Below are 27,349 nucleotides of genomic sequence, written 5' to 3' on the forward strand. Positions count from 1 at the left end.
AAACTATATGATGACATATATATGGATATATATATATAGTTAACATGATATTATGATAAGTAAACATATCATTAAGTATATTAGCAATGAACTACATATGTAAAAACAAGACTACTAACTTAATGATTTTGAAACTAGACATATATGTAACGATTATCGTTGTAACGACATTTAATGTATATATATATATATCATATTAAGATATATTAATACATCATGATATCATGATAATGTAATAATTTAACATCGCATTTTATTTAATAAACAATGGGTTAACAACATTTAACAAGATCGTTAACCTAAAGGTTTCAAAACAACACTTACATGTAACGACTAACGATGACTTAACGACTCAGTTAAAATGTATATACATGTAGTGTTTTAATATGTATTCATACACTTTTGAAAGACTTCAAGACACTTATCAAAATACTTCTACTTAATAAAAATGCTTACAATTACATCCTCGTTCAGTTTCATCAACAATTCTACTCGTATGCACCCGTATTCGTACTCGTACAATACACAGCTTTTAGATGTATGTACTATTGGTATATACACTCCAATGATCAGCTCTTAGCAGCCCATGTGAGTCACCTAACACATGTGGGAACCATCATTTGGCAACTAGCATGAAATATCTCATAAAATTACAAAAATATGAGTAATCATTCATGACTTATTTACATGAAAACAAAATTACATATCCTTTATATCTAATCCATACACCAACGACTAAAAACACCTACAAACACTTTCATTCTTCAATTTTCTTCATCTAATTGATCTCTCTCAAGTTTTATCTTCAAGTTCTAAGTGTTCTTCATAAATTCTACAAGTTCTAGTTTCATAAAATCAAGAATACTTCCAAGTTTGCTAGCTTACTTCCAATCTTGTAGAGTGATCATCCAGCCTCAAGAAATCTTTCTTATTTATAGTAATATATCTTTCTAATACAAGGTAATACTCAAATTCAAACTTTGATTCAATTTCTATAACTATAACAATCTTATTTCGAGTGAAAATCTTACTTGAACTTGTTTTCGTGTCATGATTCTGCTTCAAGAACTTTCAAGCCATCCAAGGATCCTTTGAAGCTAGATCCATTTTTCTCATTTCCAGTAGCTTTATCCAGAAAACTTGAGGTAGTGATGATGTTCATAACATCATTCGATTCATACATATAAAGCTATCTTATTCGAAGTTTTAAACTTGTAATCACTAGAACATAGTTTAGTTAATTCTAAACTTGTTCGCAAACAAAAGTTAATCCTTCTAACTTGACTTTTAAAATCAACTAAACACATGTTCTATATCTATATGATATGCTAACTTAATGATTTAAAACCTGGAAATACGAAGAACACTGTAAAACCGGACATACGCCGTCGTAGTAACACCGCGGGCTGTTTTGGGTTAGTTAATTAAAAACTATGATAAACTTTGATTTAAAAGTTGTTCTTTTGGGAAAATGATTTTTCTTATGAACATGAAACTATATCCAAAAATCATGATTAAACTCAAAGTGGAAGTATGTTTTCTAAAATGGTCATCTAGACGTCGTTCTTTCGACTGAAATGACTACCTTTACAAAAATGACTTGTAACTTATATTTCTGACTATAAACCTATACTTTTTCTGTTTAGATTCATAAAATAGAGTTCAATATGAAACCATAGCAATTTGATTCACTCAAAACGGATTTAAAATGAAGAAGTTATGGGTAAAAAAAGATTGGATAATTTTTCTTGTTGTAGCAACGTGAAAATTGGTAACAAATCTATATTAATCATATCCTAGCTAACTTATATTTTATTATACATGTATTCTAATATATTATGTAATCTTGGGATACCATAGACACGTATGCAAATGTTTTGACATATCATATCGACCCATGTGTATATATTATTTGGAACAACCATAGATACTCTATATGCAGTAATGTGGGAGTTAGCTATACAGGGTTGAGGTTGATTCCAAAAATATATATACTTTGAGTTGTGATCTAGCCTGAGACGTGTATACACTGGGTCGTGGATTGATTCAAGATAATATATATCAATATTTTTCTGTACATCTAACGTTGGACAACTAGTTGTAGGTTACTAACGAGGACAACTGACTTAATAAACTTAAAACATCAAAATGTATTAAAAGTGTTGTAAATATATTTTGAATATACTTTGATATATATGTACATATTTGTTATAGGTTCGTGAATCAACCAGTGGCCAAGTCTTACTTCCCGACGAAGTAAAAATCCGTGAAAGTGAGTTATAGTCCCACTTTTAAAATCTAATATTTTTGGGATGAGAATACATGCAGGTTTTATAAATGATTTACAAAATAGACACAAGTACGTGAAACGACATTCTATGGTTGAATTATCAAAATCGAATATGCCCCTTTTTATTAAGTCTGGTAATCTAAGAATTAGGGAACAGACACCCTAATTGACGCGAATCCTAAAAATAGATCTATTGGGCCTAACAAACCCCATCCAAAGTACCGGATGCTTTAGTACTTCGAAATTTATATCATATTCGAAGGGTGTCCCGGAATGATGGGGATATTCTTATATATGCATCTTGTTAATCTCGGTTACCAGGTGTTCACCATATGAATGATTTTTATCTCTATGTATGGGATGTGTATTGAAATATGAAATCTTGTGGTCTATTGTTACGATTTGATATATATATAGGTTAAACCTATAACTCACCAACATTTTTGTTAACGTTTAAAGCATGTTTATTCTCAGGTGAATACTAAGAGCTTCCGCTGTTGCATACTAAAATAAATACAAGATTTGGAGTCGATGTTTGTATGATATTGTGTAAAAACTGCATTTAAGAAACATATGTCGATGTAATATATTCTATTGTAAACCATTATGTAATGGTCGTGTGTAAACAGTATATTTTAGATTATCATTATTTGATAATCTACGTAATGCTTTTGAAACCTTTATTGATAAAATAAAGGTTATGGTTGTTTTAAAAATGAATGCAGTCTTTGAAAAACGTCTCATATAGAGGTCAAAACCTCGCAACGAAATCAATTAATATGGAACATTTATAATCAATATGAACGGGACATTTCATTTATGTCTATAGATTTCTGTACTAAGTTAGGGTTGCCTACTACTGTGTTTCCTGAGCCTGTTAGAGTAGAGGTTGCTGATGGTAAGACGGTTCCAGTCACCACGTATGTGTCTGGAGCTTGTATAGAAATTGATGGTAGACCGCTTGCTATGTCTTGTTTAGTGTTGCCTATCCCTAGTTTTGATGTAGTGTTAGGGATGAGCTGGATGAGCCTACATAAGGTCAACATTAAGTGTGATAAGAAGATTGTGACCTTCCATTTGACCGATGGAACCCGTATTGTGGCCCGAGGGGAACGAAGTGGGTTCAGTTTTCCATTGATTTCTATGATGAGGGCGAAGAAGTCACTTTCTAAGGGTTGTGAGTCTTTTATGGCCTATGTTATTGATGCTAAGATAGAGAAGAGATCTGTTACCGATATTCCGGTGGTTTCAGAATTTCTTGAGGTATTTCCTGACGAGTTACCGGGGTTACCGCCGGTAAGAGAAGTAGAGTATAAGATTGAGTTGGTTCCGAGAACAACTCCTGTAGCTAAGGCTCCTTATAGGTTAGCTCCTTCTGAAATCAGGGAAATGATGTCTCAGATACAAGAATTGTTAGAAAGAGGGTTTATAAGACCTAGTTCTTCGTCGTGGGGTGCGACGGTGTTGTTTGTAAAGAAGAAAGACAGTACTCTGAGAATGTGTAAAGATTATCGAGAATTAAATAAAAGGAATGATAAGAACAAGTATCCTTTACCTAGAATCGATGATCTGTTTGACCAGCTTCAGGATGTGTTGTACTTTTTGAAAATAGATCTTAGATCCGGGTATCATCAGGTTCGGGTTGCAGAATCAGATATACCAAAGACAGCGTTCAGAACGAGATATGGGCATTACGAGTTCTTAGTTATGCCATTTGGGTTGACGAATGCTCCAGCATTTTTCATGGATCTGATGAACAGGGTTTGTAAGCCGTATTTAGATCAGTTTGTTATTGTGTTTATCGATGATATATTGGTGTATTCAAAGACAGAGGCTGATCATGCGACACATCTTCGATTAGTGTTAGAGTTGTTAAAGAAAGAGCAGTTATATGCTAAGTTTTCGAAGTGTGAGTTCTAGCTTCGAGAAGTACAGTTTCTGGGTCATGTTATCTGCGAGGCAGGTATTAAAGTGGATCCATCGAAAATAGAAGCGGTAATGGGTTGGAATTCTCCAAAGACGCCGATAGAAGTTAAGAGTTTCTTGGGTCTTGCGGGTTATTATCGTATGTTTATAAAAGATTTTTCTAAAATAGCGGGTCCGTTGACCAAGTTGACCAGAAAAGATGTAAGTTTTCGATGGAGTGACCAACAGGAACAAGCCTTTCAGACTCTGAAACAGTTGTTGTGTCAGTCTCCAGTATTATCATTGCCAGAGGGTTCAGATGTTGTGATGCGTCAATTGCCAGGTTGAGGTGTGTACTGATGCAGAGAAATAAAGTTATCGCGTACGCTTCTCGTCAGTTAAAGACACACGAACGTAATTATCCGGTTCATGATTTAGAAATGGCTGCAGTGGTATTTGCATTGAAGCTTTGGAGACACTACTTATACGGTACAAAATGTGTAATATGTACAGACCATAAGAGCGTCCAATATATTTTCATGCAGAAAGAACTGAATATTCGACAGAGACGGTGGATAGAACTTATAAAAGATTACGATTATGAAATAAAGTATCATCCGGGCAAAGCGAACGTTGTTGCCGATGCTTTGAGTCGTAAAAAGACCATGGAGACCGTGAAATTTATGAGAATTGAAATAGTTTCAGACCTTATTGAACAGATAAAACAAGTTCAGGCCCGAGCTTTATTGGAGGAGAACTTAAAGACTGAACTGATGACTAAAATTAAAGACCAATTGACTGACGATTCCCGTGGACTTAAGACGTTTAAGAACCGAATTTGGGTGCCTATGCTTCGAGATTTATAGAAATTAATCTTAAATGAAGCGCACAAATCAAGGTTGATTGTCCATCCGGGTAGTACCAAGATGTATAATGACTTAAAAACCGATATATTAGTGGCCAACAATGAAGAAATATGTTGCTCAATTGGTAGAAAAATGTCACGTTTACGCTCAGGTTAAAGCCGAACACCAGAAACCCTATGGTTCATTACATCAGTTAAAAATTCCTGAGTGGAAATGGGATCATATTACGATGGATTTTGTAACCAAATTACCTAGAACTCAGAGAGGTAATGATATGATATGGGTAATTCTTGATCGACTGACGAAGATTGCACACTTCTTAGCAACAAAAGAGACAGCTTCGTTGAGTACTTTGGCAAAGTTGTATTTGAAAGAAATAGTTTCATAAGGTGGCATACCAATACTTAAATGATAAGTATTATTATAAGCGAACTCGGTCAAAGGTAAATGGATATCCCACGGACCACCGTACTCTAACACGCAAGACCTAAGCATATCCTCTAGTGTCTGTATTGTGCGTTCACTCTGACCATTGGTCTGTAGATGATACGCTGTACTCAGATTTACCCTCGTTCCCAAATTTTTCTGTAAACTGTTCCAGAAGTTAGACACAAATCTAAAATCTCTGTCAAATACAATAGACAACGGAACCCCATACGGTCGCAAATGTAGAACGCCGACTTGTTAGTTAGAAGCCGGAGAGAAACAGTTTGCAAGTCCAGAATTAGTTTAGATAACAACAGACAAGGTAGCAATAGCGTGTGAAAAGTTGAAAGCGGTACGTGACAGACAGAAAGTGTATGCCGATCCACGTAGACGTCCAATAAATTTTGAGGTAGGTGATCGTGTTTACTTGAAAGTTTCACCATGGAAGGGAGTTATCAGGTTTGGTAAACAAGGTAAGTTAGCTCCGAGGTACATTGGGCCGTTCAAGATTTTTCAAAGAGCTAACGACCAGACTGTTGTGTTAGAGCTTCCAGCAGAGTTGGCAGGGATACATAACACATTCAATGTGTGTTACCTTAGGAAGTGTAAGGTCGATGATGTAACGCAACTGGTTCCGTTGAGTGATTTGAGGGTGGACCTAAATCAAAAGTTAGTTGAAGAACCGGTTAGGATTGTTGATAGAAAGGTGACAAAGCTGAGAAAGAAAGAGATCCATATGGTGCTTGTTGAGTGAAAGCATAGTTTAGGATCGAACCTTACGTGGGAGATCAAAGAGCTGATGAAGGCTCGTTATCCACGTCTGTTTGACCTTGACCAGATTCCGAGGACGGAATCTTCTTAAAGGGGTGGATTTGTAACATCCTCAGATCGGGCCTAGATGTAAGATGACGTTTTTGTCTTTAGGCATAATTGTGTGGTTATTTATGCCTTTATTTTAATTATATGTTTAGTATTATTTTATTATTTAATTAAGACCAGTTTGTGACAAGGGTCACAGAATAAGTTCGTTTATTTAATTTGGACTCCGTTAGGGCAGTCAAATTAAGTATGAAAGTTATTAGATAACTGGTAAATACCCGTGTGTGATGGGGTATGGTATTTAACCCACATATATAAGTTTTATTCAGCTCATTTCCTTCATTTTCATGAAGTTTTTATTTTACTCTGTACCTAAACTCTTATCACTTGAAAACCCTAATTGTCTTGATCTCATTTTTGAATCTACAATTGTGTTACAAAGTTTGTTACTACTGGTTTCGTGATTATTCAAAGTAACAATCCATGTTTTTCAGCTTCTAATTGATGGATTTGTGTGGTTTTATGTTAGGTTTTATCAAAGATGGATTTTGAGTCAAAATTAGCTGATTTGGAGTTGTTGATGCTTAAAAATGGAGGGTTAAAGTCTCTAAATGTTTTCCTAACATGTTGTGTGTGAATTTTGGGTCAAAACATGTCTGGAAACGAGATTGAGTGATTTTGGTTCGAAAACCCGTCATTTCTGCTGTTGCTGCACGAAGAACACAACCGTACGGTTGCAGCTTGCAACCACACGGGTGCATGTGCAACCGTACGGATGCAGTGGTGTTGGTGCAACCAGGCAGTGAATGTGCAACCGTACGGATGCACGATGCAATCGTACGGATGGACTTGCAACTGTACGGATGCATGTGCAACCGTACGGCTGTAGATTAGAACTGCAGTGTTGTTTAATTTGGCTGCTTTCTAGTGGTTATGCTGTCCGTGTGACTTATGATAATCTAGATGTAAATTTTGAAAATGCAAAAGTGTTAGGTGGACTTTTAATGACACTTTTGTTACTGATTTGATGTACTGTGCTGTACCGTACTGTTTTGTGCTAACAGACAGAAACTAACTTGATTTGTCTTATGTTTAGGTGATAAGGATAAGGAACCCGCTCAGTGATAGATTATCTGAGCTAATTGCTGGTATTCGGTGAGTGGGTCTATCTTCGGATAGAGTATTATGTAGCTGACACGCTACTTGTTCAGACTCTTTATTACTATGTTTATGTTTAGTATGATACAATGTGTAGTTAGATATTGTCATGCTAGTTAGGACGATTGCATGCCTGATTATCTGCGATCTTATGTGCGCACTGTTAGTTGGACACCAATCGAGGCGGCAAGGTTGGGAACCCACCGAGGCGGCAAGGTAGGGCTGGTGTGAGGTCGACTGTGGTAGCCCGGTCGGGTCTTGATGTTACTGATTGTTCAGTATAGCATAGAAGGACGTATGTGTTGCGTCTGGACGGCTATGCAGTGGATTTAGTAAAGCGGACTATCGGTAGATTGTAGCTTGATCAGCTAAGTCGTGTGCTCGTACAAGTCGCCGGTCCTCATATTGTCAGTTGTTGTTTTATGGTAGTTTAGAACGTTAGCATATCTGTGACCCTTGCATGTTCAGTTGCTTATGCTTGGTCTGTTAGATAGTATCCATTCACTTAGCATTTGTGCTAATTCCCCCACATTTCCACCCCTTGCATGTTTAGGTACTGCTGCTTAAGACGGGTGTTGCGGACGGGTCGAAGACATGTTTGACTATGAGCTTAACTCTGATGATTTCTCTTTTGTACTGTTTATAAGTAACAACGTCATTTTAGAAAGTTTTAATGAATGTTAATCAACTTGATTTCTTAACAATGGTTTGTAAACGTTAAATAGGGTTACTTTGGCAATTATATGTACTTCCGCTGTGATAAAAAAAAATCAGGGTGTTACAAATTGTGCATGAACCATATTTTTTGAAATAATAACTGATCTTTTTCTTAATTTACGATGTTAGGAGGGTAATAAAGTAATCAAACAATTAAGCTAGGTGATTATGAGGTCATAATTTTGATTAGGAAAATTGAATGGTTAAGATTAAGGTTGTTAATGATAATGAAAGGCTTGATGAAACAACCCAACCCGTATTAAAACTGGCCCATAAAATTTTTTCCTTTTAATACGCTTTAAATAACACTTTAGGTCCCAATTGTGTTTCCATAAACATCTTTAATACAATAGAAGGTTTAATAAACCTTAAAACATTTAATACATTGATTAATTGTCCAAACGGACATACACGACCCCACTAGTTTAGTTTCCAACCAAAACCGAGCATGGTGATTTGGGACTACGCTACCCAAATCCTAATCGAATACAAAAGCAAGATCTTCTTAGCAACCTAGCTAAGATCTCTAATCCCCAAGCTTACCCGAGCCGCCAAGCATGCGAACCTATAAAAATATCAACAACGAGAGGGTAAGCTAACGCTTAGTGAATGATAATATACTACATACATATATATGTATAAAATGGACACGCCACACAAATATCAAATACCGCATACCGAAGCATCCATGTATAAGGCAACTACACTAAGCATACCGTACGATCTCTAAGCAACAAGCTAAAGATAACAACAAAGTATAAGTTCACCAACGACGATGTGAGCAACGCCAATAAGCTACACCCGAAGGGTTAGCTACAACACAACATTACATTATTATATATAACAATATAAAACGAATAAGGTTAACCCCTTAACCCATTACCGAATACCAAACGCCACAATGAAGATTGGCCGAGCTACACGAGCCTTAGTAATCCGAACCCACACAAGATTACTATCTTTGCAACATCGAGGTTGGCCGAACTACACGAGCCTTAGTAATCCGAAACTACACGAGATTACTACCTCAATAAGATGACCGAACTACACGAGTCATCGTGAATCCGAACTACACGCGATTCTCTTCACAACAATATCAACCCTTCACCATTGGGGTTATAGCATCCAAATCACAACCACGTTTGATAACGTACACACAAGCGTGTACCTCGCCAAAGGTGGTCAACCAAAACGCACAAACGTGCCAATTGGACCTATACACAAGTCCATCAATCCACCTATATGTGAAGTGAGCTCTATGACCGAGAACCACTTCACCCGACCCGCACCCATCCTACACATACATATGCATATAGGATATTAACACTCACCTTGAAGAAATGCTTCCAAGTAATCCGCAACTCGTCAATGGAAAGTACCTAATCCATTATCACAAATTCAACAACACACTTAGATTGGATCTACAAACCACCCAATTCGACACTTAGTGCAATTTCGACCCAATGCACTTCCAAGGACAAACCGCGCCCAAACTAACCAATAATCACTAACACAAGTGATAATGGTCCTAATATGCCAATTAAACCTGAACACAAGTGTTAAACACTTATCGTTCTCAAAATCTCCCATAAACCCTAATTTTGACCCATAAGGTCAAAATCTCACAATTTACAAGTTTTGACACCAAAATATGTTTAACTCGGTTTTATACTTCAACTTAATCCATTTTAAGTTTACAAACCTCATCGAATCGACATTCGGGTCATAATCCTCAACAAACCCTAATTTTGACTCTAGTCAAAATTAGTCAACCACGAAAACCCTAAAAGTCTCCAAAACACCAATAATCACTAATGCTAGTGATTGTACACCATTTACAAGTCTTAAACATGGTTAAATCATTAACCAACCCAAAACCCGCCTTTAACAACAATAAACCCGAATATTGGTGTTAATCTCCAATTAACAACTAAATGGGTTTCACCTATGAATCATACAATCAAAAGCCCCAAATTTGAATGATGAACACGAAAATGAAATTCGGAGTTAGAGCTTACCACTAGTATCACCGTGTAGCCAAGAACGAGGAGAACAAACTAGTCAACTACGCCAAAGATCAAATCCCGTTTCTTCCTTTCCAAAAATCCCCTTGAAATCAAATGGGTGTTTGAGTTTTTGAGAGGAAAATGAAATGAAAAGGGAAAAGAAATTAGGAAATGAAAGGAGTGGATGAGATTTAAGATCTCAATCTGGTTTAAATGCGAAAAGACCAAAATGCCCCTCACTTTACCTAAATATTGCGAAAACAGGAACCAGTTCGCCCACATTGCCGCGCCGCGGCCTTAAATGTTGCGCCGCGACATTTGCCTAGGTCTGGGATCATTTTTTGTTGGACTTCTGATCTGATTTCTAGTTAATTGCCGTGCCGCGGCCTCATTTGTCGCGCCGTGACGTTCAACGTGGTCTGACTCATTTCCTTGCATAGAAGACCTTAACACCCGAACATGTCCCGAACCCTTCATACGCCTATCGTACATACACAATACACCTATAAATCATGTACGGAGAAAAGCGGGGTGTTACAACTCTCCCCCACTTAGATTCGATCACGTCCTCGTGATCCTCGTCACTTAACCAAACGGAACACACTTCACGGTCCTCAAACATAAGTCCCAACCGACTTTCTTAAGCAATTCTTCCCACTGAAATGCCTTTAACAACTAAATCGTCACACGCGATTTATCAAATCCACAATCCGAGCACTAAAACCATGCTCATTCCCTAACATCGGGGAAACTCAACCAATCTCGTACCGAGATATCAACCCCTTAGCGTACCCTTACCGAGTACAACGCTAAAAGCAACCAAGTCTCAACCTAAGGTCAACAATCCGAAACGATGAAGACCGAACCAAACGAATCCTGACAGATAACACCAATCACTAAACATCCCTTGTAGTGCGCAATACGACCAATACGCAACTACCGTAACATCATAATCTAACGGCTAAAACCGATAGCGCCCAAAACGACTATGGAAACACAAATCCCAAGGTGTACCAAATCTACTATTGTCACACCCGTAACAACATGTGAGCGAAACACGGCTATCGTATCACTAATCAGACAACACGGTCCTCACGACCCCACCATCGGCATATAAAACAACCGATAGTTCACACAACATGGTCCTTACGACCCCACCATTGGTGTATCAAACAACCAATAGATCACACGACATGGTCCTTACGACCCCACCGTCGTGTATAAAACAACCGACAGATCACACGACACGAAGGCTGGCCGAAAACACACGCGCCTTAGTGAATCCGAACTACACGCGACTCACTAACTTCACCACAACAACACTCGGGATTGGCCGAACTACACGCGCCTTAGTGAATCCGAACTACACGAGAGCCACTATCCCAGAGGAATGACCGAACTACACGAGTCATTTGTGAATCCGAACTACACGAGACTCACTCCTCCATACAATGACCGAAACCACACGAGTCATTGGTGAATCCGAACTACACGAGATTCACTTCCACAATAAGATGACCGAAACCACACACGTCATCGTGAATCCGAAACCACACGCGATCCACTACCATGATGAAGTCAGCGGACCCGAAGATCATGCTTCACCAATCTCAACACCGGATGAAGTCAGCGGACCCCGTCAACGGTCATGCTTCACCGATATAACACCACGCTCATGATGAAGTCAGCGGACCCTGAAAGTTATGCTCCACCAATCACGTACTCCTATGATGAAGTCAGCGGACCCTAAAGGTCATGCTTCACCAATCAACGCCCTTTTGGCCTCGAACAACGAGTAGCGTAATATCGCGCTCTGCTACACTATAGTGAACCCTAACAGATACTACTAACCATCCACACAATCGAGCAAGAACCACCTATATCAAACATAGGCACAAATCAATAATTCTCTAGAAGAGAATCCAACACACACCTCCCTTAACCGAAGGATTTCACCTTGCTCGCCAGACACGTCCATTATCTCTCAACGAGATTTACCACATTACCACCTCGGTGATAATTCAAATTCAAACCATAAGTACAATTTATCCTAAATTGTACTCTACCACAAATCGACCAAAACTAGGTCTCGACAACATTTTCCGGATCTACCAAAAGCATCATCCAAAATCTCACACTAAAACTTCCTCGGGCGGGAGTGCAACTCTCCCACTTGGAACTACGTTCCATATCCACAACTCGTACAACCGTACAACGCTACCAAAGGTAGACTTTACAAACGATTGGGTTCACACGACCCATCACCACATCTTGCTCCAATCTTGAGCACACGATGGATTTCAAACCATCCTTAAACACTTCGAACGAAAAGTGTACCACGATTTCACAAACCATACCCTCGCAATCATCCAATTGCTTTAGTTTGCTAAATTTCACCTTGTCACTCATGTACTTAAGGGTTTCACTTCGGTACCCTAAGTACAACGTAACCGCAACACAATCGGAGTCGAACACCACGCTAGTAGGTATAAAAGAGGCACCTAATGTCGCGTCTTATATACTCCATTACCAACATACATCGAGATTCAAAACACTCGATCTCAAGGTTTTCAGCCACTAGTCGAACCTCACGGTTCATCGACCTCCACACAAAAGCGAATAGGCGCTTAACAACCGAACACCAAAACCCATTTCCATGGCTTGGTAGAAACATTTCCCAAATACCAAGGAATGCTTGGTTCCACCAAGTCTTACGCCCTTCGACCATCAATCAAACGTCACCATAGGGTACTTCCATTAGGAACGCCACCCATAACAACAACATGCACAACACAATGCATTTAATAAACTCAAACTCAATGGCGCATAATAAATAATCGAAGGACATATTTATTAAAATGAAACGTACCTTAACGTCTCCTTGCCGCACCCGTCCCCGCTAACTTGGGACATTCCGACTTACGATGTCCTTCTTCTTGGCAATTGAAGCACACCATGCCATCACCCTTTGGCACCGAACATTCCCACGACTTGTGACCCCTCACACCACAATTGTAACATCTAGGCGCACTAGAATCCAATATACTCGTCCGTGTACCACCCGTGCTCACGCTCGGACCCTTAGTCCTCTTACTTGGAGCACCATACGAAACAACCCTTCTCTTACTTGAAGGTTCACACCTCTTCGATCGCGAATACGACTCGAAACCCTAGCCACCGTGAATAACTCCGCAAACGACTTCGCGTAACCCCGGCTAATCTTATTCTTCAAGTCATCATTCAAGGTTCGATAGAAATCTTGCATCAACAAATTATCATTCCCCAAATACTCCGGGCAAAAACGAGCCTTCACCATAAAGGTCGTCTTGAGAGTATTCAAATCATAGAACCCTGTTGCAAATTTCGCAACTCATTACGCATTTCCGACAAATCAGCTGAAGTCCGGAACTCCTCGAAGAATTCCTTCATAAACCCATCCCACGATAACGCCATAAACGGTTCACCACCGACAAGATCAATCTTACCATCCAACCAATCCTTTGCCCTACCCCGCAACAAACTAGTAGCGAGTCTCGTCTTCTTCTCAGGAGGGCATTCAATAGTACGAAAACACCCTTCGACATCCGAGATCCAAGTTGTGCTTACCAAAGGATCCGGTTTCCCGCCATACATCGGGGGTTTAGTCCTCATGAAGCTCTTAAGACAACGCTCCATTTCACTACTACCCCGAAATTCGGAATACTTCCTATCCATTTCTTCTCGAAACGCACTCATTTGTTCCGCAACGGCGGCCGCAACTCTAGTGTTAAACTCAGCATTGTTCGTCTCGATCCCACTTCCCGTCGCCATTCTAAGGAATGTAAAGCGATTAGATCACGAACGTATAAAACACACACTCCACACCGGTCCATCTTGCTAAACACTCGTCGTACATCACTTGTTAGACACGATTTGCATCCGTAATAAGGTTTGCAAGTCCTTATTATGCACACACGCCGTATCGACTCGTTAGTACCACGACCGCCTCGCTTGATGATATAAACAACACCAATAAAAATTCTACACGATATAAACATACGCAAGAATATAACATCACAACACAAACCACAATCCTAGTTAGTTCACCTACACGCTAAGGCACTAACCAAGTCCCTATCTGACCCGTTCACCTACAAGTCCCGCGGCAAATAAGCACACATAAAAGTCTAAGTCTAGGAACCTATCTCAAGTCGCCTAAATCCCTTAGACCATGCTCTGATACCACTTGAAACAACCCAACCCGTATTAAAACCGGCCCATAAAATTTTTTCCTTTTAAAACGCTTTTATTAAAACTTTAGGTCCTAATTGTGTTTCCATAAACATCTTTAATACAATAGAAGGTTTAATAAACCTTAAAACATTTAATACATTGATTAATTGTCCAAACGGACATACACGACCCCACTAGTTTAGTTTCCAACCAAAACCGAGCATGGTGATTTGGGACTACGCTACCCAAATCCTAATCGAATACAAAAGCAAGATCTTCTTAGCAACCTAGCCAAGATCTCTAATCCCCAAGCTTACCTGAGCCGCCAAGCATGCGAACCTATAAAAATATCAATAACGAGAGGGTAAGCTAACGCTTAGTGAATGATAATATACTACATACATATATATGTATAAAATGGACACGCCACACAAATATCAAATACCGCATACCGAAGCATCCATGTGTAAGGCAACTACACTAAGCATACCGTACGATCTCTAAGCAACAAGCTAAAGATAACAACAAAGTATAAGTTCACCAACGACGATGTGAGCAACGCCAATAAGCTACACCCGGAGGGTTAGCTACAACACAACATTACATTAATATATATAACAATATAAAACGAATAAGGTTAACCCCTTAACCCATTACCGAATACCAAACGCCACAATGAAGATTGGCCGAGCTACACGAGCCTTAGTAATCCTAACCCACATGAGATTACTATCTTCGCAACATCGAGGTTGGCCGAACTACACGAGCCTTAGTAATCCGAAACTACACGAGATTACTACCTCAATAAGATGACCGAACTACACGAGTCATCGTGAATCCGAACTACACGCGATTCACTTCACAACAATATCAACCCTTCGCCATTGGGGTTATAATATCCAAATCACAACCACGTGTGATAACGTACACACAAGCGTGTACCTCGCCAAAGGTGGTCAACCAAAATGCACAAACGTGTCAATTGGACCTATACACAAGTCCATCAATCCACCTATATGTGAAGTGAGCTCTATGACAGAGAACCACTTCACCCGACCCGCACCCATCCTACACATACATATGCATATAGGATATTAACACTCACCTTGAAGAAATGCTTCCAAGTAATCCGCAACTCGTCAATGGAAAGTACCTAATCCATTATCACAAATTCAACAACACACTTAGATTGGATCTACAAACCACCCAATTCGACACTTAGTGCAATTTCAACCCAATGCACTTCCAAGGACAAACCCCGCCCAAACTAACCAATAATCACTAACACAAGTGATAATGGTCCTAATATACCAATTAAACCCAAACACAAGTGTTAAACACTTATCGTTCTCAAAATCGCCCATAAACCCCAATTTTGACCCATAAAGTCAAAATCTCACCATTTCAAGTTTTGACACCAAAACATGTTTAACTCGGTTTTATACTTCAACTTAATCCATTTTAAGTTTACAAACCTCATCGAATCGACATTCGGGTCATAATCCTCAGCAAATCCTAATTTTGACTCTAGTCAAACTTAGTCAACCACGAAAATCCTAAAAGTCTCCAAAACACCAATAATCACTAATGCTAGTGATTGTACACCATTTACAAGTCTTAAACATGGTTAAATCATTAACCAACCCAAAACCCACCTTTAACAACAATAAATCCGAATATTGGTGTTAATCTCCAATTAACAACTAAATGGGTTTCACCTATGAATCATACAATCAAAAGCCCCAAATTTGAATGATGAACACGAAAATGAAATTCGGAGTTAGAGCTTACCACTAGTATCACCGTGTAGCCAAGAACGAGGAGAACAAACTAGTCAACTACGCCAAAGATCAAATCCCGTTTCTTCCTTTCCAAAAATCCCCTTGAAATCAAATGGGTGTTTGAGTTTTTGAGAGGAAAATGAAATGAAAAGGGAAAAGAAATTAGGAAATGAAAGGAGTGGATGAGATTTAAGATCTCAATCTGGTTCAAACGCGAAAAGACCAAAATGCCCCTCACTTTACCTAAATATTGCGAAAACAGGAACCAGTTCACCCACATTGCCGCACCGCGGCCTTAAATGTTGCGCCGCGATATTTGCCTAGGTCTGGGATCATTTTTTGTTGGACTTCTGATCTGATTTCCAGTTAATTGCCGCGCCGCGGCCTCATTTGTCGCGCCGCGACGTTCAACGTGGTCTGACTCATTTCCTTGCATACAAGACCTTAACACCCGAACATGTCCCGAACCCTTCATACGCCTATCGTACATACACAATACACCTATAAATCATGTACGGAGAAAAACGGGGTGTTACACTTGGATTAGTGGCTGGATTTTTAGATGATCTATTTTTAATTTTGTTATTATAATATAAAGAAAAGTTTACAGGATGAATATCATTATCGATTATGACAGCGGGGATGGTGGCGATGATGGTTACAAAGGCAATGAAACAATTATGTAGTTCAATCGGTGAATTCCAGATTACAATCATAGACGTTTTTATCATATTCCCCTTGTCTTTCAACTGTGAAAACTTCTTCAAGATGAACATCAAACACAGAGAGTGATTGACGACTATTTAATTTGAATATCAGATCCAAAACATGGATTCAAAGAGTGATTGTAGCTTTTTTTTTTTTTTTTGAGGGAGAGAATTTGGGGAAATTTTTGATGGAGAGTTTGAGAGAATGGTATGAATTGTGAAGGACCCATATTTTTTGAAATAATGCCCGACCTTTTTCTTAATTTACGATATTAGGAGGGTAATAAAGTAATCAAACAATTAAGCTAGGTGATTATGAGGTCATAATTTTGATTAGGTAAATTGGATGGTTAAGATTAAGGTTGTTAATGATAATGAAAAGCTAGGATTAGTGGCTGGATTTTTAGATGATCTATTTTTACTTTTGTTATTATAATATAAAAAAATAATATAAAGAAAAGTTTACAGGATGAATACCATTATCGATTGTGACAGCGGAGATGGTGGCGATGATGGTTACAAAGGCGATGAAACAATTATGTAGTTCAATCAGTAAATTTCAGATTACAATCATAGACGTTTTTATCATATTCCCCTTGTCTTTCAACTGTGAAAACTTCTTCAAGATGAACATCAAGCACGGAGAGTGATTGACGACTATTTAATTTTAATATCAGATCTAAAACATGGATTCAAAGAGTAATTGTAGCTTTTTTTTTTTTTTTTTTTTATGGGAGAGAATTTGGGGAAATTTTTGATGGAGAGTTTGAGAGAATGATATGAATTGTGAAGGACCCATATTTTTTGAAATAATGCTCGACTTTATTCTTAATTTACGATATTAGGAGGGTAATAAAGTAATCAAACAATTAAGCTAGATGATTATGAGGTCATAATTTTGATTAGAAAAACTGGATGGTTAAAATTAAGGTTGTTAATGATAATGAAAGGCTAGGATTAGTGGCTGGATTTTTATATGATCTATTTTTTACTTTTGTTATAATATAATAATAATAATAATAATAATAATAATAATAATAATAATAATAATAATAAAGAGATTATTATTATTATGGTCAATATTTTTAATATCAGCTACGCTGATTTAATTTATGTATATCTAAAATCTGAAAACCTAAATTAATGTATTCCTATCTTATATTTGACTATAAAGATGATGTCATAGAAAAATATTTTTCTTTGTTAAAAAAAGTCAAAAAGAAAAAGAAAAAATTTTAAGCAATGTAGATGATGTCATATATCTAATTATTTTTTAATTAAAATTTTTTTGCAATTAAATAAGTTACTTTTTATTACAGTTAAATGAAAATGAAATATATAAACATCTCCTCTTTCTTTTAAAGTGCATGACTAACTCAAATTGGTTCATTTTTAAAAATTGCACTACCCAAAACTTACTTTTTATCTGTAAACCCTCCCATTATCTCGAGACAATAAAATATTGCACGCTTCAAATCATCTTTTTAGTAGTTAACTTTTAAAATATGCATCCTCCCGATTTTCTTTCTCTTCTTCTACAATTCATCTACTATGAACACAACCCTTACTATTGCTCCCTCACCATCCACCTTCGCCACCGCTCACCTTCGGTCACCATCATCTACATGCACCACCACCGCACCGCTTCCATCTACAGCCGCCACCATCACCGCCGTACTATGATTTTGGTCTCGAACTACTAAATACGGAGTAATTATGAAGATCTTTTCCCAATTAGATTCAAAAATTAAAACCATTCATCCACATCTTCTTCTCTTGGAATTTAAATTTTCAACAAGGTAACTCAAATTCAATTTAATTTTTTGTCTACTGATTTGCTTTTATTAGTTTTCTTTTGATGTATTGGTTAAAATTTTGATTTAAAAGATTTTTCTCTGCTCTGCTCATGATTTGCAACTATTCTTCACTTATCTGTATCATAATATTCAAATACAAATGTATATTTATTCATGTCTTTCATTCTATTCATACGAATCTAGATGCTAAGAAATTACTCATACATTCAAGGTTTAAGAATCTTTAAGAATACGATGTCTCCCGTTTTAAAGGTTTTTCGTCTAATCGTTTCTAGGTTTAATTTCTTATAGCTGTGACATATTCTCTTTGTGTCTTTTTAGATAAAGTTTGCGAGATTATAAATTGAAAGTGGAGTGAATAATGCTACTGTTACTTATGAACACCACATGCTCGATAAAATGTCTCAAAGAAGTTCAAGAACGAATGTGGTTAGTTATTTAATATGAACTCTTAAACTTTTTTAATTAATGTATTCATGTTATTCAAGATTTATAGGCTTTAAATATCGAATATGATTACTTATTTAATTGATTTCTCATGAATTTAATTGGTTTTTAGTTTCATGTGTTTCCAAAGGCTGCTTTAAATATACAATTAAAAGCAAATGTTTCTAAGGGCTGCTTCAAGATATACATTTGCAGTGCAAATGTATATCTTTCCAAGGGTTGCTTCAAATGCTTAGCTATGGGTATATGCAAGGTATGAGTATGTACATTGATTAAACCAAGTCAATTTCATCTAAAGGTGCGTGATTGTAAGATATTCAAAAGTTCAAGGCATCATGTTTTTTATGTTAATGGTGGTTATTTGGTATTTGCAAGCTGTTAATTGTGGTTAAGTGGTATTAGCGAGCTATGGGTATGCATTTTGATTAAAGAAGTGTTTTAAATGCTTAGAAGAGATCCTATTTGGATATGTTGAGTTTTTGAAAGTCACATATTTTCTGCTTAACTTTCAATATGTAGTGTCACATTTATAAATGACAAGTACTTGACAACTAGATGTGTACTTTCACAAATTTCATGAGCAGGTTTGTGCAATTCATTTGATGGTTGTTTTTTTTTACAAATTTCATGATCTAATTTTGCTAACTTCTACTAACCTGTTACTTTTATTATGTGGCTACAGTTGATTAGTGTTGTGGCGCTTTACCTCAGTTAGAGTGTGGAAATTCATAGTTTTAATGCTTAGGTTGTAAATTAGTCTATTTGACCTTGACTTTGGAAATTTAGTACACATTTTTAACATCATTTGATATGATATTTGTAAATATGATACTAATACCACATCTACAAATTTCAGAATCAACTATTAATGAGGCTGCAACTATGATTCATGACCAGAAAATATCGGTGTTGTCCATATAACATGAAGTTGCACTTGCTAAAAATCCAAACATGTTTGTAAAGTTGTTGCATATATGGTTCCGATATCTATTATTGGAAGCGTTACTGTTTAACGTACATTATGATACACAAGTAAGTTTTCCACCCATTCCAGTGTGTTCTGGATTCTTTACGGGAAAAAACCAATGAAACTATATTTATGGTTCTTTACTATATCCTTGAATTTATTTCTTTAAAAGAACTATACTTGAGCCATAATATTATAATAGTGTCTCAAAAGTGGAGGGCTTATTAACCTTTGAGAACATGTAGGTCTTGGATGTTTTTTAATATAAGCTTTCACCAATTGAGGACAGTAAGATTACATGGGTTGTATACATGAGTATATTGCTTCATTCTATCATATCTAATTTAATTGGAGGTTTTGTTATATGTTTTATGTATACTAATAATTATAATGTTCAGCTATTTTAAACCCTTAATGAAAAGTTTTATGGAACCTTGATGAAAAGTTGTATACATGATTATATGTATTATGGAACCTTGATGAAAAGTTTATGTTTTAGAGATTGATGATGAAAATGATCGAAAACTAATTATAAGACGTTAAAGGTAACAATCACGTATCTCTCTTTGTTCTTATATTCTTACAACTTATTCGTTTTAATTTATTTCTTTACAACTTTAGGCTTGTGATTATCTCGGGTCAACAGAATGGAACAAAAGATATGAATTTTAAGTTATATTCTTAAAATAGATCAAGGTCTAGACCATTAAATATTACTTCTAACATTGCTTTTCAAATTGATCATTTGTTATGAGTTGGTCATATGAAGCTTTTGAAGTTGACTAATCCTTATGGATTCTAAAAGCTCAAATTGGTCAAAAATATTCTTTATTTTTCTAAATACTTTTTGGATTTAGTTTAAATTAGATTTAGTTTTATCAATTCCCATTTTATGCTTTGGTTGGAAGAAATGGTAGGGTTGTGAATTGAATGATAATGATAATTTTTAGTAGAATAATGATATTGTCCTCTGTTTTATTAATTTTTGTTGTTGGTTTTTGTAGGGAATCAAAGTATTGGTTTGAAATGCCTAGATATGCTTTAAAACTTGAAACTAAATTATTGGTTTGAAATGCCTCATGTGGTATGTACTACAACATCCACCACATACGGGTACATATTCTCAATTTTTGTAGGTCAATGAGGTTATTTTAACGGCTTCTTAGAAGATCTAAGTAAGTTGAACTACAATCAAGCATTGATTACTTTGAATTTTTTTTACTTGAATTTTGAATATATTTTGTGTGATTGATGTTTGTAGGTTTTAATACTGTAACTGGCGTTCAAATTGGTTTGAAGAAAATCTGGTATATAACGCTTGAATTTTGATTGTCAATGTTGGAGCATACAGTAATTTTGAATGAAAGGGTATGTTAAAATTTGTATTTTGTTTACACGTGTTGTGAAGTGTTGGATTGGTATGGCATAGTTGGTGTTAATTTGATTTCATACGTTATGTCTCAGGTTATGTACTTTAGCACCAATGAATCAAAGAATGTGGTTACATTAATTTGGAAAGTTTCTTTGACTTTCAGAGTTGAATATCAGTTTTGCATACAAAAACACTCCATAACAAAGCACTAAGAAGAGAAATTACAAACTTTGTTGGTTATATAAGATTCACATTTTGATTAAATTACATTTGTCAACTATAACATATTATTTTTATTTTTCCTTTAGAATCCCGTAATTTCACGGGTCTCTTCACTAGTAATTAAAAAAATATTTAAAAAGCAAATGTACGTCGACATGGAGCATAGAAAGCAAATGTCGACATGTCGTGGTACAACCATACCCAACATAAGGATATTACTATCCACATGGCATCACTCTACTGGTTACCTCAACTAAAACCGACACCAATGACCCTATATATTTAAACGAAAAGATACATACCCTCATTACAACAAAAACCTTTGAATTTCAGTTACCAACTTGTTCATTATCTCAATATCATTATCAAAATCAAACCTTTTTTTACTTCTAGTGCAAGTAATGGCAAGTTGCAGTATGGTATCCGTTGCTTCAAGCTTTTTAGTGACACCAAATGTCACCTCCAACACAACCAGAGTCAAAACCAATATGGTTTGCATGTTACCTGTCAAGCACACTAGAGGCTCAAGACTTGTTGTAAGGATATATGTTTAATTTATTCGTTCCTAACTTTGTTTCATGCTTTAGCCTCTAGTGTCTTAATAGTGGGTTAATAAAATTGCACTTAATTTGCCGTTGAAAAACAAAAAGCCACCACTAATTGGACCCAAGAGAGGAACTAAGGTTTACCCATATGCTTAACTGCCTACATATATTACAATATAAACAATTCATTTGTAAATAGCTATGTGTTCATCCATGACTGTTTCCGACCCTTTTACATGACCATCTCAAGGTTGGCTTCGATATCCTCACAAGAGGTCTATTCAAACCTCACCGACAACCTATGTTGGGGTCGGAAACAGACACAAGATGGGGGGCAAAATGTCGAAATTTAACAAAAAAAAAAAATAAACCTCGAACTTTAACATATAATTACACTAAAAAGAATTTGGCACGTTGGGGACGGCTGACCCCGGTTGTCTCTTAATAGAATTTTTTTTTTTTTTTTTGTGTGATACGAATTCGAATATCACTACTAGAAAAACGATTTTTCCGGACAGGACCTTTCCGGACGACTAAAGTCGTCCGCAAAAAGCCACAAGCCGACAAAATTTATTGCCTTTTCTGTTTGCTTTTTCCTGATTGTTTGACCAGAGTTTTCCGGACGACCCAATGTCGTCCGGAAAGATTGGATCCAATTATTGTACCGTAAAAAATTGGCTCCAAAAGAGAATAGTTTTCGCGGGCTTTTTTCTCTGGACGATTTGTCGTCTGGGATACCTTTGGGGACGACAAATCGTCTGGGATACATTTTGGGACGACCGTTCGATTTGCCTACTTATACCACATCCTCAACACATATTGAACACATATCTAACACACATCCAACACTTAAACTGCACTATCACACTTCCAAACTCAAAATGGTGACCCTTTCGCCGATGATTGTCTCAATCGAAGTGTATTACGGAAGTGAATTCCGTAATGAAATGAAAGTTTATGATTATACGCGTGGTTCAAAAGCTACATTCAAAAACATTGACGTTCGCGACGTTGGTTTAGATGAGCTTTTAACCTTTTTGAAAGAAAATGTTCCGTTCGAACACACGGACGTCTTGTTTTATGAAGATGACTGTATTCCGGAATTGTCCGCCACATATCTCCGTTCCCAAACAATGTTGTGTTGCCACCGATCAGCTCGATTTACCTCTCCCATGTTGTGCATGAGATTGTTTGGCATGGGCTGGCTAAAGTTTTTGGAACAAAACCTTTTTGCACACATCGATAACACAACTAATAAACTTTACCGCCAAAATGATAATGTAAAACCTTTCATGCTAATCTGATTGCTGTTATAAAACGCACATTCTTGCCTCAAATGAAGACATAAAATACAACTTAGTTTGAATTTGATCAGTTCAATACTTCTATGAAATTGTTTTGATTAGTTAACATACTATATAGATGCATTCTTGTAGTGATATAGGAATCTGCAACAATGTTATTAATATTATGATTTTTCTACATAAAAGGTGCGTTCCTCACCGTCTCAATCACCATCAGATGCAGCTAAACGTGGCGTTGAAGAGGTGAAGAAAGCCGGTAACCAAATCAAAGAACAAGCTTCTTCTCATGCAGAAAATGTAATTAGACATCACACTTTTTTTTTTTGTTTTGGAAAACTGGGTTTGGAATCACTCACGGGGATATTAACCACTCACGGGGATATTAACCACCCACCCGATCATTTTTCACGCACACACGCGTTTCCGAGCTGAAACCCGAACCCAATAACACGACCTGATCCATACGGGCATGTGGATCAGGTCGATCGTTTTCTAGAAGACTTCCCCTTAGACTTATATGAATGCATTTGTTTTGTCCCATGGCCGATGTGGGATAACTTTTCAACAGGCCACGAATCTATGTTTTTAAAATACGAATGATAATCATTGCTTATTAATGTTTTTGTCATTGTTTTGAAAGATTGCAAACCAATCGAAAGATACTGCTGGAAACGTTGCGGAAACTGCAGAAAACATAGCCGAGAAAGCGAAACAAAAGGCACAAGATGCATGGACGACTGCTACAGAAAAGGCTCAAGAAGTGAAAGAAAACGTCTCCGAAAAGGCGGAGGATGTTGCTGATGTCGTAAATGAAAACGTTGATGCTGCCAAGCGCATAATCTCTAAAGATTAAATCAGTATATCTCTTATTCGTTTTTATTATATTTCAGCATTAATACTTTAATATTTGCCTGTTACCTAAATTACAAAAACTACATTATCAATTTATGCCCATGTAGCTAGTTGGTTATATTTTCATGTTTTGTAGGATCTGATGTTACTTTAAAAGCCTTTTATATTTATCGTTTGTATGAGTTTTTTCACTTTCAATATATCAAAGAAAATTGCCCCAATACCGATTGTGCATTCTGTCTTTAATAGTCACAATTATATTGAGTTGCTAGTCACATATACGAATCTATATTACTACAATTGGTATCAAGAGTGAGCGTTTATGCCAAAGTACCTTAGATTCGAAACAATGTCTCTGTAAGAAAATGGTGGAGTACCATTTCAATGTCCGATGTTAACTGGATGCCCAAGGTTTCATGGGGGTCCGTTGAAAGTAGAAATCGATGAGAAGAAGAATAAATTGGCCCGGGCGTTTAACTTCTAAGGGTTACCGGAAAATATATTGTTGCAAGTTGCGAAAAAGAAGAGTGCAAAAGAGATTTGGATAGCCTTAAAGTTACGGTATTTGGGTGTTGAGCGAGTACAAAAGGCGAGACTTCACACTCTCAAGAGTGATTTTGAAGCCCTACGAATGAAAGACGGGGAAACTATAGACAAGTTCTCTGGAAAATTGAGCGAAATGGTTTCCAAGTACAACAGCCTTAGATCCACATTGGACGATAGCATTCTTGTTCGCAAGCTACTCGATTCAGTGCCAAATAAGTCTTTGCAACTAGTTGCTTCAATTGAGCAATATTTAGACGTGGACAAGATGCCGTTTGAAGAAGCGATTGGGAGATTAAAAGCAGGGCCGATCTTGTACTTTTTAGTGCCCTGAGCGAGTCAAAAAAACAATGCCCCCGGTTAACAAAAAAGAAATAATATGAAAAAATAAAAAATACCAGGAAACGTAAAAACAAAATATTATTATTGAAGCAATAGTACCATTGAATTATCAACAAAACTAAGAAACGGATCACATGAGTGAAGATTAGCAATTAGAAAATATGAAAGTCTGCAACAATTAATTTCTTTAATTGTTAGTTTTCTACACAAGTTAGATCTCTTACATAAATAAGGATGTTCTAGTAGAAACTTACAATATGAATTTGATATTATGTTCCTATCTTCACTGAATGACAAGACTCGCTCAGTCGGGACTGCAATTTCCGTTGGTAGGACAGCCTCTGATCCGTAGACCAAAATAAATGGTGTTTATCCAATGCTGTTTTTTGTTGTCGTTCTGTGTGCCCAGAGTACCTTGAGAAGTTCGTCCACCCAACCATTGCCCTTTATTCCTATTCTTGCTTTGATGGCATGGACTATATCTCTCTTTGTAACTTCACATTGCCCCGTTAGCTTGGGGGTGTGCTACCTAAGTGAAACTTTGCCTTATGTTTCACTAGCGACAAGATATTCGGCATTTCTAGCGCCTTTTGGAAAGGCACCTACAATGTCAATGGCCCATTTACAAAATGGCCATGGTGATGTGATGGGTATCATCGGATGTCAAGGCGCCTTGCTGACCGGCGCATGTTGTTGACATTCTTGAGAAATCCTTATCCTTTCGGATGCGCCGGCATACATTCTTGGCCAATAATACCCTAACCTTTTGATTCTTTCAGTTAATGTCTTAAAGCCTGAATGTAAACCGCAGGGAACCCTTGTGAACTTCGTCTATGATTGTTTCGGCCTCTTTAGGTCCGACACATCACAGACTTGCCCCCAAGTAAGATTTCCGATATTGGATACCATCTCTTAATTCGTACATCGGTGCTTTGAGTCCAATTTTGCACGCTTCATTTTCATCTTGCGGCAACGATCATGTTTTCAAGAATTCGATTATATTAGTCATCCAGTTGTTTTCTTCTTCTTCTTCCACAGAGGCAGCAAGTGGCTCGGGCTCGGTAGATTGTTTAAACATTTGTTCAAACAGGACTTTTTTTCTCTATGTGGTTGAATGTTAGCGCTGCCAATTTTCTCAACACATCGGCTTATTTGTTCTGGCTTTATTTGATTGATCTGAAAATCATCAAACACGTCTACCAGTGAATGAACTAACGCTAAATACGACTACATTGATCCATCATTAGTATCGAAGATTTCGTTAGTTTGATTAGCCACTAAATGTGAATCGACATAGGCTTGAAGTTTTTTCACCCCTATTTCCTTGGCTAATCTCATTCCAGCCAATAAGGCTTCGTACTCAGCCTCATTATTTGTTACCTTAATGTTGAACCTTAGTGCATATGTATGTTCTTCCTTATGTAGCCAATTAGTAATAAGCCTGCCCGTGCACCCTTGTGCTAACTACTCCATCAGTATACAATTCCTGCAGTTCCGGCACCGTCAATAGTAGTTGTTATGGGTCTGGTACGATTGGCATGTCGGCAGCTATTTCTGCTGGATAATCAGCTAATATCTGGCCTTTGACTTCACTTCTTGCGTAGTAATTGATTTCGTGCTCGCCTAATTCATTGCCCATTTGGTTAATCTCCCGGATATTTCGGGCTTGTAGAGCAGTTGCCGGATGGGCTGGTCAGTTAACACCGTAATCGGGGGTGCCTGTAAATATCTGCGCAACCGGCGCGCAGTGATTACAAGTGCGTACACAGACTTTTCAATAGGGAGGTAATTTAGTTCATTTCCCGAAAGGGTTTTACTAACAAAGTATATAGGCATTTGCGCATCTCCTCGCTCAGCGACTAAAATTGAGCTTTCGGCCTCTTGAGAGATAGCCAGATAGAGGATTAAAGTTTCGCCAACTATGGGTGTCGTTAGTGTTGGGAGATCTTTAAGGAGCACTTTCATTTCTTAAAATGCCTTTTCTGTCTCTTCTGTCCATTTGAAATCGGACTTTTTTACACAATCCTTTAGCGTGCGGAAGAAAGAAAGAG

At 37.2% G+C, this 27,349-nt stretch overlaps 1 protein-coding gene across 1 annotated transcript; it reads left to right on the top strand.

Annotated features, from left to right (window-relative positions):
• The first annotated feature begins 22,042 nt into the window (after positions 1-22,042).
• Positions 22,043-24,566, top strand: LOC139861319 (uncharacterized). Its single transcript, XM_071849693.1, has 3 exons — positions 22,043-22,248; positions 23,748-23,858; positions 24,202-24,566. The coding sequence occupies exons 1-3, from the start codon at positions 22,114-22,116 to the stop codon at positions 24,412-24,414; spliced, it is 459 nt and encodes a 152-aa protein (XP_071705794.1). The 5' UTR covers positions 22,043-22,113; the 3' UTR covers positions 24,415-24,566.
• The last annotated feature ends 2,783 nt before the right edge of the window (positions 24,567-27,349 follow it).

This window comes from Rutidosis leptorrhynchoides, chromosome 8, assembly GCF_046630445.1.
Source record: "Rutidosis leptorrhynchoides isolate AG116_Rl617_1_P2 chromosome 8, CSIRO_AGI_Rlap_v1, whole genome shotgun sequence".
NCBI lineage: Eukaryota > Viridiplantae > Streptophyta > Magnoliopsida > Asterales > Asteraceae > Rutidosis > Rutidosis leptorrhynchoides.

What these genes read in the sequence shown, in the direction of transcription:
- LOC139861319 (XM_071849693.1), top strand. Translation starts at nt 22,114, where the DNA reads ATGGCAAGTTGCAGTATGGTATCCGTTGCTTCAAGCTTTTTAGTGACA. An exon ending in CTAGAGGCTCAAGACTTGTT is followed by an intron (nt 22,249 to 23,747) that starts GTAAGGATATAT and finishes TCTACATAAAAG; the next exon opens with GTGCGTTCCTCACCGTCTCA. An exon ending in CTTCTTCTCATGCAGAAAAT is followed by an intron (nt 23,859 to 24,201) that starts GTAATTAGACAT and finishes TTGTTTTGAAAG; the next exon opens with ATTGCAAACCAATCGAAAGA.